This window comes from Poecilia mexicana, unplaced genomic scaffold (assembly GCF_051168715.1).
Source record: "Poecilia mexicana isolate PSO_F unplaced genomic scaffold, ASM5116871v1 scaffold_13, whole genome shotgun sequence".
Lineage (NCBI taxonomy): Eukaryota > Metazoa > Chordata > Actinopteri > Cyprinodontiformes > Poeciliidae > Poecilia > Poecilia mexicana.
Window position 1 is genome coordinate 10,120,895 of NW_028263382.1, and position 12,623 is coordinate 10,133,517.

Sequence of the window (12,623 nt, forward strand, 5' to 3'; positions counted from 1 at the left end):
TTCATGTGCGTTTTGTGCACCGGCAGAGTGTTGCCAAGTGCTTTGACGTTGTTCATTCCATTCAGCTAAATGAGCACTCTCAAACACTGGCATTGGTTTGTGTCAAAAGCCACTTCCTAATGTTCGCTTGAGGGTCTGCATCTCTTCACAGAGATGCCCGCTGTCCCTTCATATTTAGCTTCAGACTTTCCTTTGAGCTGCGCCTCCTTTCGCATCGTTCTCTCGGTCTTGCTTGCGTATATTCTGTGCTGTCTGCTCAAACATACAGTAAATGGAGACGGGGAGATACCATCAACGCACGGACAAGCAACCACACAGCCCCCGTGTTCTCCGAGGCTATGATTACAGGCATGCCGGTTTCTACATGTCCTGCTAGGATCAAAACAAAACATTTTAACACTTCGGATGATTCAATCAAGCTGAATCTGCCTCACATTTTCACTGCGGCTCTGGCTCGCTGCCTGCTGTCTGCGTGTGTGACGGAGTTGCTCCAAACCGTGTTTTCTGGGTATGCTCACACTACTCATCAGTTCTAGGACATTCCTCCTATGACTGTGGGACTCAGCTACAGCTCTTAATTTATTGTGGTCCCTGGTGTGTGTGCCTGTGTGTGTTTATGTTGAGCTATCCAAATTACCTCTTCTCACCAAGAGTCACAATGCCAGAGAAGACCGTAAACGTCCCTGTTCCCAGACAGAAGAGTCCTGGTCAGAAGTTTCCATCCGCTCACTAAGGACATTACTGTCACGTTTATTTTGGGCTTCTAATGATGCATTTGGACCATTCTGGATCCTAATTGATATCTCTATGTAACATCCCACTGGCGAGAAATTGGTGCACCAGTTTGTATTAATTTTTGAGTTTCTATGTTCATACAGCAGACAAACAGCAGAAGACTCAGTGACCTTAGAACATTGTACCAACTGTGAAGTGTGGTGGCGATCTGTGTCCGTTTGGATGTCTGAGACATTGGTTCATGTAAAAAGTGTTTGGAATTTGAAGAACTAGATCAGATTTTCTGAACCCCACCTTATCTTTAGCATCCTGATGATTGAAACTTTGATTTAGGTTCCTGTTGGACAAACTTTCCAGACATGCATCTAATTTGGGTTTACAAAGGATAAAGTTAATGTTCTGACATAGATTAATCCATTTGAAAATTGTTGGGCTATTTTAAAGTATTTGTCTGTTCCATAAAATTATTAAATAAAAAAAATGCACTTGGATGTCATTTCTTAGTGTATGTTCACTGGTGACCAAAACCGTTCAGACATGTTTAAGCATCTATTTATATTTTTGCTCTTTACCTAAATCATTCTCTTTGCTTCAAAAATAAAGGCACACTTTGAATTGATTTTCTCCACGTTGTTGAAAAGATCATTTCTTGGTCCGACATGCAGGACAGATGGAAATAAGATGCTGCTACATGAAATTATCTATTGATTTTCCCACCCCCGCCCTTTTTGCTGCACTACGGATTCTCATGTAGGGACATTTCTGTGTCCTGTGGGTGAATTCCTTCGCTTAGCTGCTTACAGAGTTGTTGAGACAAAACTCTCTTCTAGGTCAAATCAGTAGCTGGCAGATTAGACTTGCTAAATCTCAGGGCCATGGGAATAAAAACAAACAAGGAGGATCTGGCTCTAGTGGCCATTTCCTCACACTTTCTCCATCCTCCCTCCGGAGTGTATAATCTGTCCCCTACATCTGCATGTAGATGTAAGGGGCATTAAATAGGCGTAGCTCGGTTTGGAGGTCGCAGTTGCAGATGAGACACTTGGATGCCTCTCTGCTTGGGCAGAATTTCATTAAGGTTTGCAAGTTTAGTCTGTTTTCCTTTTTTTAAGACTGAGAAGAGAAAAAGTTTCAACCTCCTTGACTATGCGTGCTGAAACATCAAACGTAATAAATAAATCATTGAATATTATTATTTACAGATGAGATGATTGGCATAGAATTCAAAGTAGATATATCTAGTTTTCCCATATTTAAATGTGCCTGTAATTAAATACATGGTTATATAATAAAGTATTCAAATTTTAAGATCATATGCAATTATATCAAGATTTATTCAGTTATGTCAAGCTTTCTTTTCCACAGTGCACAATGGAATAATAAATTAACAAATTTAAGCTGTTGCCATCGATTCATCTCAGAGATTTTCCAAACATCTTGGCTAAAGCAATGTTAGTCACATCCATTGACTGTTTAGAAAAAACTCAGATAAAATAACTGTCCTGTGTCTTGCACTAAAATTAAAACAAAAAATTTATAAAAAGATAAATGGATTTTGTGAATCCAACCCCAAAAGATTATTTGAAATATATTTTTGAAGATGCTATTGGTATTAAATTCACAACAGATTTAAATCCACCACTTAAAAAAAACACGAGTTATTCCATAAAGTAAGAGAATTTCAATAAACTAAAATACCACAGGGAATGTTTATTTAAACGCATTATATAATTTGCACGTAAGCATTTTCAGGTAATGGTGACTTTAACATGTACCTGCATGCAGAAACTAGTCTAATCCATTGCTCGGGTGTCATTTTGACAGATTATCCCATAAAACCCGTCTTAAAATCTTGAGGGAGTCTTTTCTGTGCACTCTGGTTATCTGTTCTGTCCATAGATTTTCAGTCGGATAAAGGCTGGGTGGTTGTATGGGACATTCGATCAGCTTCATTTCCTTAGAAACAGATTCAGAATTTCCTTCGCTGGATTTCAGGGATCATTGTCTTGCTGAAAAAAATCCCCCTTGTTTCATTTTTATATTCTTAAGAAAATCCTTTCATCTTTCCTTTAATCAGTCTGAAGACTGTCGAAAGCCTCAGTGTTTCTGTTTCTGCTCATCACTGACATGTTGTTTTGGGGGTTACATTCAATGCAGTACTTCCTCCAAACATGACATAAGCAGTGAACTGTGAAAAGTTACATTTTGTTCTTCTCTGGCCAAACAATATTCTTTGTGTTTTATTGGCTCCCAACTTTTTCTTTTTTTCATAAAACTAATGTTTTTTTCTCCACCAGTGGAGTCATGTATGCAGAATTCTTCCCCATAATGAGAAACTTCTGTTTCTGTTTTGTTTAGATTTTTCTTAAATGTGTAGATTGTTTAAATTGTTGTGGACATCTAGAGTGAATTTCTTGTTGATATTCATTAGCTGCAACATAAATGCTATAAAATAAACATATTCATGACATTTTATTTATTAGGTATTTTATACATTATTCATTTATCTGTTTGACATTTAAATATTTTTTTTCCTTTATTTGTGGCACATTTGGATCTCTGTAGCAGAGATGAGCATCTGGCATAAAAAGCCTATTTCTTGAACATTTTCCTCAGCGCTGTCTGCATCTGGAGGCTTGTAGCTGTTGAGTTTGACATATCCCTGCAGGCTGGTGGATGGGAAGGAAAATGCAAACAGCTTTCAGCCACTCCTGCGTCTGACTACGCCAGATGCATAATGCTATTTGTGATTTACAGTGCTGTGTGTTTTGGTTTGAACCCCTGTCCCAAGCTGGGGGACTGTATTGATCAAACACAGACATGCTGACATTGTCGACTTGTCATTACATGCGTTTTATGCCACTTTTATGACCTACAATAATCCATTGACGGAATTTTAAATGGCAATTGACAAATAGCCTGTGAAACTGCACTGTAGTTAGACCTCCACCTAGTGGTGATTTTGACTCACAGCTCAGATAAAAGATTATGAAAGTATTTGTTTGTTTATTTATTTATTTTTTATTCCAAGTTGTGTGTAAGCCTTTCATGTGTGTTAGGAGGTAAAGAAGAAATTTGATAAGGAGACGGAAAAATACTACTCCACACTTGAGAGACATCTCAGCCTGTCATCTAAAAAGAAAGAGGCCTATCTACAGGAGGTAAAACCAAAGCAAATGTCATCTTCCTACATTTGAAATAATTCCTGTTTTTTTGTTACGGTCAGCTCGGTGTCCTTTGAAAATCAGAGTTTCAGGTTTGTGTGTGTATATGCATGATTGTTTTGATGTTTAATTCTCTCTGTGCACAGCGTTTCTGTGGAGTAATGAAGCGTTTCTCTATCTTGGCTGAATCGTTTCTGTCTCACGGCTCAAACCTGCTCTGTTTGCTCATTCTCAGGCAGACACGCAGATTGATAAGGAGAGGCAGCTCTTTTATGACACATCCCTTGAGTATGTTTTCAAAATTCAGGAAGTGCAAGAAAAGAAAAAATTTGAGTTTGTTGAGCCGGTAAGTGAAGTATTTAACTTTTTTTTTTTTTTTTTTGTAGTTTTGTTGCTGTCACTTTAGTTTAAGCAGAAAACAGCCTTTTTAAATTATTGTTCTTCTCTCTGAAATTAAGCCAGTTTTACTGCACAAATTTGTCTTCTTTATCTCATTTTTTCCCCTGTACACTCAAGGAGGCACAAGCAGGTAAAATTGAATCAAATTTCAGCTGTTAAATAAGACAAGTGCTTATCAAACTCACTTCACTACAGATGTGGGGAGCGAACTTTGAAAAGATTAAATTCTCTGCATGCAAATCCCTGAAAAAGTGAGTCAGGAATAGGGCTGTGTAATAATATTGATTTTGCGATATATATCGATATTTTCTTTCCTAGAAAATAATCGATATTCATCTGCAAGTATCGTAACATCCAACTGTCACCTTGCTCACTCACTGCTTGCTTCGCCGGGAGAGTGATTAGGTCATCAGGCTTAGAGTGATTCCTTCAGATGTTAAGTGTCAAGGTTAAAAAGGTATCAAACTATTCAGAGCAGGTACTTGGTGCACTTTATTTACTTTACAAATGCATGTAAGCTACAGTTTGTACTGCTTCAATTAAAAGAAACATGTTTTCTCACCACTTTGATTCATTTTGTCCAGCTGTCGACTTTAAGTCTGTGTCCATGTCCAACCAGAGCCAGGTATTGTGTAGTTGGTCCTTTTAATCAGTTTTCAGTTAAATTAATTCAATCCAACTCTGTAACAGTCACAAAATGTCACCAAAATCACTCTGTCCCTCTAAAATGTTTCAGAAAATCGCAAAAGTGTATTGAATTGTATTGTTTGCTTAATATTGCAATATATATTGTATCGTGAGCAGAATATTGTGTATCATATCGTGAGATTATTGTATCACTACAGCCCTAGTCAGAAGCAAACTTTTTTTTTTTGTTGTTGAAAAGCTTATTTTCCATTTATTTACATCCTCTGGCATCAGCCCATATCCCATGCCAGGAATGCAAATCTGCAGATAGTTGGTGAGGGGGGGAAAATGACAGGGCTCAACCTCAGCTGTGATGAATCCAGGCGCAGATAAGGTGCTTCATCCTTGTTCATTTGATATACAAAACCTCAGCCTAGAAATCAAATCAGCGGTTGTGTCTGAGGATTTGACTGAGTGCAGCTCCATGTTTGTGGGATCCTCTGTGCTCAAGATGAGATCTTTTTTTTTTTTTCACTCCTGCTACACTACTGAAGTATTTTTTTTTCCCTACAGTGGTCAAGGATGGTTGTGTGTAAAACAGAAACCAAGATCAATATCTGTCTGCTATAAAAAGCAAAAACTTTCAGAAACTTTTTTTTCTCCACCGTCATCTTACATGGAGTGTTTTAAATACGTAACTTTATGTAATATAATCATTTAGTAGCAGCAGTCCAGTTTTTGTCCAGTTCTTTAATGTTGTCAGCTTTATATTTAAAGGTTCCCTGACACATAATGAAGGTCCATAATGTTTATTACCAAAAACTAAACCATGTTTCCTTTTTCCAGCTCTTGGCCTTTCTTCAGGGTTTGTTTACATTTTACCATGAAGGATATGAGTTGGCTCATGAATTTGAGCCGTACAAACAGCAGCTCCAGTTCAACCTACAGAACGTAAGTCTCCGCACCTCAAAGGGTTATACACAAAGGCAACCAGCCACATAATCAGACTCTGCGGCTTATCTTACCCAGATATAACAAGCAGAGCGCTTTTTCTCTCCCCACTGTGTGATGGCATGGAGGACAGATATTTGCAGGGCAGCGTTGCAGGCAGTTACAGCGGACCATTTAATGGTGCTGTGTCAAAAAACACTTAGGAGTTGAAAATAAAACTGCAGCCCCTGCCACCATTCCTCCTTCCATCACTGCGACCTCGATGCTTTCAGCCCGAGGGTCCAAATTTTATTTCTGACCCAAAATGTCAGAGGCATTGCTCTGACAATTTTCACTCTATAACCCTCTCTCCATGTCTTCAGATGCGGAGAGCACTAATAGGAACTGGCAAAGGTGAGGCTGTCGCAGCATTCTGCTCTGAGATGTGAAACAGCCTCGCCTTCACCTTTTTAACTCCATAAAAATAGAAAAGAAAGGAAAGCAGAATCTTTTTCCTAAGTTTAAATCAACTCAAGCATATTTTTGAATATATTAATGAAATATATTTCAACATGCTGTTAATTATTCTTCCCATGGGTGTCTTCATGCAGCTGCGCAAATTGGAGACATTTGTCACACTGCTTTAATTTAGGCACAGTGAGGGAATTCTTCATGCCAATAAAGTGCCTTGCAACAATCTTCAAACCCCTTGATCCTTTTCTTTTTTTACTTTTGTCACATTACAGCCACAGCCTTAAATTTATTATTTTTTTTCTTGTGAAGGACATGCACATTATAGTACATCAGTGTAAAGTGGATGGAAAATAGGAAATGGTTTTTGGAACATTTTACAAATAAAAAATCTGAAAATATTTGCTGTGCACTTGCAGAGAGAGGTCAGGGATGAAGTTGTGGAGACGTTTACATCAGGATTCAGTTATAAAGCAATTTCACAAGGTTCTTCATTTTTATGTTTTTATTTAAAAACATAAAAATATGAAATTTGAAAAAAATGAAAACAATGTGTAAGTTTGATTACATTTTACAATTATGCAACAACGTGTGTTTGTTTATCCAACAAAATCCCAATGACGGAGTGTCTGTGATTGCAAATGCCGTGTGTTGCAACATTGCATAATCTTGTATTTTTCCCACATAGACAAGAAACAACTTTGTGAGCACCAAGCAGGAAGTGGAGAAGCTGATGAACAGGATAAGGTCTGCAGATCAGGACTACAAACCGCCCGGCCAGTGGACGATGGAAGGCTTCCTGTACGTCCAGGAGAAGCGTGAGTCCTCCCATCAGTCCACTCGGACTCTCTCACTCCCTGCTTCAGTTAGAAGTGCGTCGTTTTAAATCCATCACCATAAACATGTCTCCAGCGTTCCCAGGCCGCCGCAGAAGTGATCGTTTCACACGAGGCTCTATAAGTCATCCTGTTTACGGATTCACTTTGATGCACTCTCAAAAGTGGATGCGTGTTGGGGGAGTTACCACAAATAATAGATTTTTATCAGCAGGAATAAACAAATTTGGATTCATCACAACTTAATTGAATTTCTTTTGAAATCCCTTCAAGAAGCCTGTGTTTGAGAGCAAAACAGTTTGCTACTTTGTCTCTCATCTCTCCGTCCCCAGGTCCTCTGGGATGCGCCTGGACGCGTCACTACTGCACGTATGACAAAGGAAGCAAGACCTTCACCATGAGCAACACGGAAAACAAGTCAGCCGGGAAACAGGTAGTTCAGCTTAGTTCAGTTTGCTTTCCTTGGGTTGTAGATGAGCCTGATAAAAGCAGAGAAAAAGGGGGAAAAAAAACAAAAAACCAGAGCAAGCGTAATCTGTGTGGGTGAAACAAAGAGCCTGCTTGTTTCTCCCCCAAGGGAGGAAAAAAGGAAGCTGTCAAAGTTACTTAATTGACTTAGAAAACAAAAGACTTGTTAACTGAAGGAGACAGATACCAAAACCTAAAAGGAAAAGGAAACTCAAGAAGCAAAAATAATCGTTAAACAATTAACTTTTGCTGGGGTTTTTTGTGTTCAGGATGTACTTAAAATGTGTTTTGATATTTCAGGCAAAATAACCGACTGTTCTTCCACGTTTGATTAGACAGTTTACTATTTCCATTATTTTAGTGATGTAATATGTACGTGGAAAAAAGTAGCTTTTTTCACACATATTGTGAAAGAAGAGTTATCCTATACATTCAACTGAAAAACAAATCTGTTTAAAACACAAACAATGTGAAAAAACTATAGAGTAACCTGACTGTATATGTCAAAACTAATCCTTTGTTCAAGTTTCTGTGATTTATTTTCAGCATTAGTAGCAGTCTATCAGCGTCCCACATCATCCCCTGTCAATATTTTCCCACTTTGCCTTGCAGAAATTCTGCAAATGTATTAGAGTATGAGGAGTTCCCTCATCCACAGGTTGTCCCAAAGATTTCCTGTCGGATTTAATTTTAGACTTTTGTTGCAATGTTTCGAGACATTTTTCACTCGTAAGTCTATTTTCCTGTGACTGAGAAACAGAAAAATAAAATCCACCTTTGTCTCCAGCTTCCTGTCAGAGACCTGATGGTATTAATTCAACACTGACTAATTTATAAAAGGGTTTTATGTTTTGATCAACCTTGATAGAAACTTGAATTTTATCTGCAAAAAAAAAATAAAATAAAATAAAATAGAGCTGCCACAACCATGTTTCACTGAAGGCATGGTGTGCTTTCATGAAAGTTTCATGAAACCTACCATTTGAAATTCTTGATCCAAATCTTAATCTTACTCTCATCAGACAGTAGTACATACTTAGGTTTTAGGAGATCTTAGCCAAGACTTATAATTTTCTTTGGAAGAAATAACTTGTCTTTTCCAGTCCTGCTCTTTAGTCCAGGAATGAGAAGAATGCAGGAGATTGTTGTCACACGTAGAGCATAAATAGTCGTCGGAAATTCCTTCTCTGAATCTGTTTGGAACTTCTATTTAAACTAAACTTTAGAAAAAGGGTGCGTTCTCACTGATCGCCTTGTCGTCGCCTCTTTCATCCCTTCTTTTAAAGGACTATATTAGATTGCCAGAGGACAAACTGACAACTTTTCCTCACTTTCTTCTTCTACTACTCTCCAGTTTGCACCCTAGTAGCTCCGTGTCATGTCAGAAAACATTCAGTGCGAAAAGGGCTTTACTATTTTAAAATAGTGAGAAAAGTGCATTTTAAACTGCCTTTATTATGTTATCTCTCTGCATTCCTTGGAGAATGTAGGCCCCACATTTAAAGGGTGAGGTTCTGCAAAAAGGTTATAAGCAGTTAATATCTAACCTGCTGTAGATAACTTTGGTTTACTTTAAGACAGTCGTAGTGTGCTTTTGGCCTCTGTCAGACTGGCTGTCAGCTGCAGCCTCTGAAAGGGACCTGCTAATCAGTATTTACACAACATGAAAGTTGCCTTCCACAGGTAAGATATTCATTTTTTATAACCTTTCAGCCAGACCCAGCTTTAAAAATCCTGAGTTCTCCATTCCAATAAGATTTCCAAAACATCTCCCACCATTTCCAAATCCAACATGCTCTGTAACGGACAGAAGTTGAAAGCACAGAAAGAAGAAAGCAGAGCAAGTAAAGCATTCAGACTTCCTGTCGTCTGCTGGAGTTGGCACTCAACTTTTTTCTGCTCTGAAACAAGTAAAGCTGCAAAAGTACATATTGATGGAAAATACAATGAACACTCCACACCAAAGTCTAGTTCTCTGCTCTTGTAGTTTTAATGAATTACAGTGGAGCCCCAAGTTAGCAGAATTAGTGTAAGAATAGCTGCCCAAAAATAGCAACAATCTATAAATACTTGAGAATCCCTCTAAAAAGTTTCTATTTTGATAATTCACACACCAAATATACCTTACTGTGCCTTAATACCCAGTGTATTAACTTGATGGTTCGCAAAGGCCAGGCAATATCGTGTCGAGAAGCATTGTGCCTACGCGTTTCAGCTTCCCAAATTGCATTTTCCTTTGAATATTTTAGATATTTTCTACGAAGAAAGTCACAAATACTTTGAATTCCGCAAGTAATTTGGACTTTCTCAGCCCAGAAAGACTGTGAATAGGCGAATCCATGAAAACTGAAGGCGAACATCTATCTCGTTTGTGGTCATCAGTCAATTTGCCGTTGCCTCTCTATTGTTTCCTATTTGTGGTGATGAAAGATCAATGAGTTTTGTGGTGTTGTTTTCTTTTCTCTTTGTGTGGATCTGTTTGTATCGTTCCTGTTAGAATGGCCTCGTCTTGAATCAGCCAGAGACTTTCAAGCTCAAGTCCTGCATTCGGAGGAAAACAGACTCCATCGACAAGCGCTTCTGCTTTGATATCGAAGTGGTGGAGAGGTCCGTGAGACATATCCATGAATTTTTGTTGCTTGCATAGTCTCGGGGCATAAACAAACTGTGATATTTAATGCTCTTTGCATCACCAAGTCCGTATGGTATTTGTTTTTAATATGTTGAGCGAAATGTTGCCTAACATACTGAAATACCAGAGGATTTATGTAAGACGCACTGGCAAAGCACCTTTTTTTTCTTTCTTTTTTTCAGTTACACTTGAATTCCTAAGATCCTGAAGCTGCATGTGGAATGTTACGTTCTCATTATGTGTTGTCTTGAATCTAATGTATGTTACATTTTGAATGCTCTGAGTCGATTAACATCTTCAGAGAGTCAGAGATCTTCAGCACTGTTACCGTCCTGCATGTTCCCCATGTTCTCCCCGCCCTCTGCAGCTCCTGTTTGCCTGTATGTCTGCGACATCAGTAGCTGTAGCGTTTTTGAACCCGTTCCATCTTTTGTCTGTGTCCGTGTCACTGTAGAAATGACATCTGTCGAGGAACTCTTTTCAGACCACTTCAGTTTTTCTGTAAAGTCCGGTATGTGAACTGATCGGAAAAGATGCATGAGCTGCATGTGTGCATGTTCATTTAAAACAAATTACCGCTGTTGATCACTTGCCCTTAAAAACATTAGAAATAATTATAAACTACATACTGCATAAAAATATAAATATATTTTCTTCTTACTGCCTAACATTAAGTCAGACTAAACTACTTGTTTGAGATCAAGTATATTTACTATAACTGTTTTTGTTTGCTAAATGCCAGAATTGTGAGAGAGTTCGGTAACACTTTATTTGAAGGGGTGTGCATAAGACTGACATCATACTGTCATAAACATGACATAACGTCTGTCATGAACATGAAGGAGTCTTTATGACTGTCTATTACAGTTGTCATGAAGTGTCATTCGGTAAATCATGACACTTTTAATGCAAAGTTGCTTTAAAAGTTCCATTAAAAGTCCATTAAAAGTGCCAACTTTGCATGATTTTGTAAATTATGATAATGTAATGCAAAGTGGACATTTTTAATGGACTTTCAAAGCAACTTTTAGAGCAACTTTGCATTAAAAGTGTCATTATTTACCGAATGACACTTCATGACAACTGTCATAAACATTCATAAAGACTCCATGTTCATGACGGGTGTTATGTCATGTCAGTCTTATGCACACCCCTTCAAATAAAGTGTTACCGAGAGATCATTTAAGTGTCGTTAAAAGTCTTCCTTCATTTTCTTAAAATTTGTTTCCAAGTTATAACTTCCTTTTCACTGATATCTTGAGATGTTGCTTCAGTATTTCTACACAACACTCCCTCAACTTGGTGCTACATTCATACTTCACAGTTGGGATGTTCTCAGGTTGCAGATTCTCCTCCCCCTTTTTAATCCAAATGTTTAATCCAAAACAATCCCAGCTGACCACAGGAAACGTCTTCAAAAATCAAGGTATTTGATTGACAAATATTACATTTGACAAGTGGCATCATCAAGATAATCCCATGTTACTCCAAAAGGTGTTCATATCAGAGAAATGGAACCCGTCTCCTTCCTGAATAAAACGATAGAAGGACATTCCTATGGCACTCATTTAAACAGGTGAATGTGAAAATTACACCCAAGAATAAATCAGATTGTTGAGATCCACAGTTGGGGTTCCTGATATTTTAAAATACTTAAAATACATATGTATGTTATGGTTTAACCTATCAGCAGCTTGCAAAGCCGTGATACCATCTTGGCTTCCCCAAAGGCATTTTGATATTTTGAATTTGAAGTCTGTAATCAAAGATTCTCTATTAAATCTTTTCTCTCGTTATTCTGGCGTTTAGCAATTATAAATTTTTTTGTAATCCTAACTAATATGAATTAGAAGCATTTTTTTGTGGAGAAAAGTTTGTGTTTCCATACATATATTTACCTACAATGCATAATACAGTAATAATACAGCTTATGTAAATGTATTACATTTCTAATTATCACTGTTGCTCTTTCACCACTTAAAACATAATTGGAACAAATAGAAACGTTAATCGCTGATAAAAAAAATAATAAAAAAGAGATTTATGTTGCCCCTCTGGGAAGAATTGCTATTGATTCGTATTTATTAGGCTAATTGCTAATCCCATTTCTCATTAAGACCTACTGTAGAGGAGAATAAGCCTTACTGAGAAGCTTCTCTGCTTAATAACACACCCCTAAATGACTAAGATGTCTGTTATGAAGGCTTGAAATGAACTAATCATGGAGATCCACACTTCAGATAATAGAATTTGCCCATCTTTTCTCTGTGTGTAAATGTGCAGCAGCTGCTTGCCCAGCACTGCTCACCCTTGGTGAGTGTTGCTGAGCAGTTTATTTGCAGGACAACTCATTTATCTTAC

The 12,623-nt window shown here is 37.8% G+C and overlaps 1 protein-coding gene across 4 annotated transcripts in view; it reads left to right on the forward strand.

The window, feature by feature from the left end:
- Positions 1-12,623, forward strand: part of arhgap42b (Rho GTPase activating protein 42b) — a 92,504-nt gene that overhangs the window by 62,704 nt on the left and 17,177 nt on the right. For 2 of the 4 annotated variants that reach the window (XM_014989123.2, XM_014989124.2), the window contains exons 5-11: positions 3,795-3,896; positions 4,135-4,245; positions 5,772-5,876; positions 7,015-7,144; positions 7,495-7,595; positions 10,128-10,237; positions 10,717-10,773. In XM_014989123.2, coding sequence (XP_014844609.2) covers positions 3,795-3,896; positions 4,135-4,245; positions 5,772-5,876; positions 7,015-7,144; positions 7,495-7,595; positions 10,128-10,237; positions 10,717-10,773 — 716 coding nt within the window. The remainder of the gene's footprint in view (positions 1-3,794; positions 3,897-4,134; positions 4,246-5,771; positions 5,877-7,014; positions 7,145-7,494; positions 7,596-10,127; positions 10,238-10,716; positions 10,774-12,623) is intronic. The other 2 variants (XM_014989125.2, XM_014989126.2) reach the window with 1 other exon arrangement.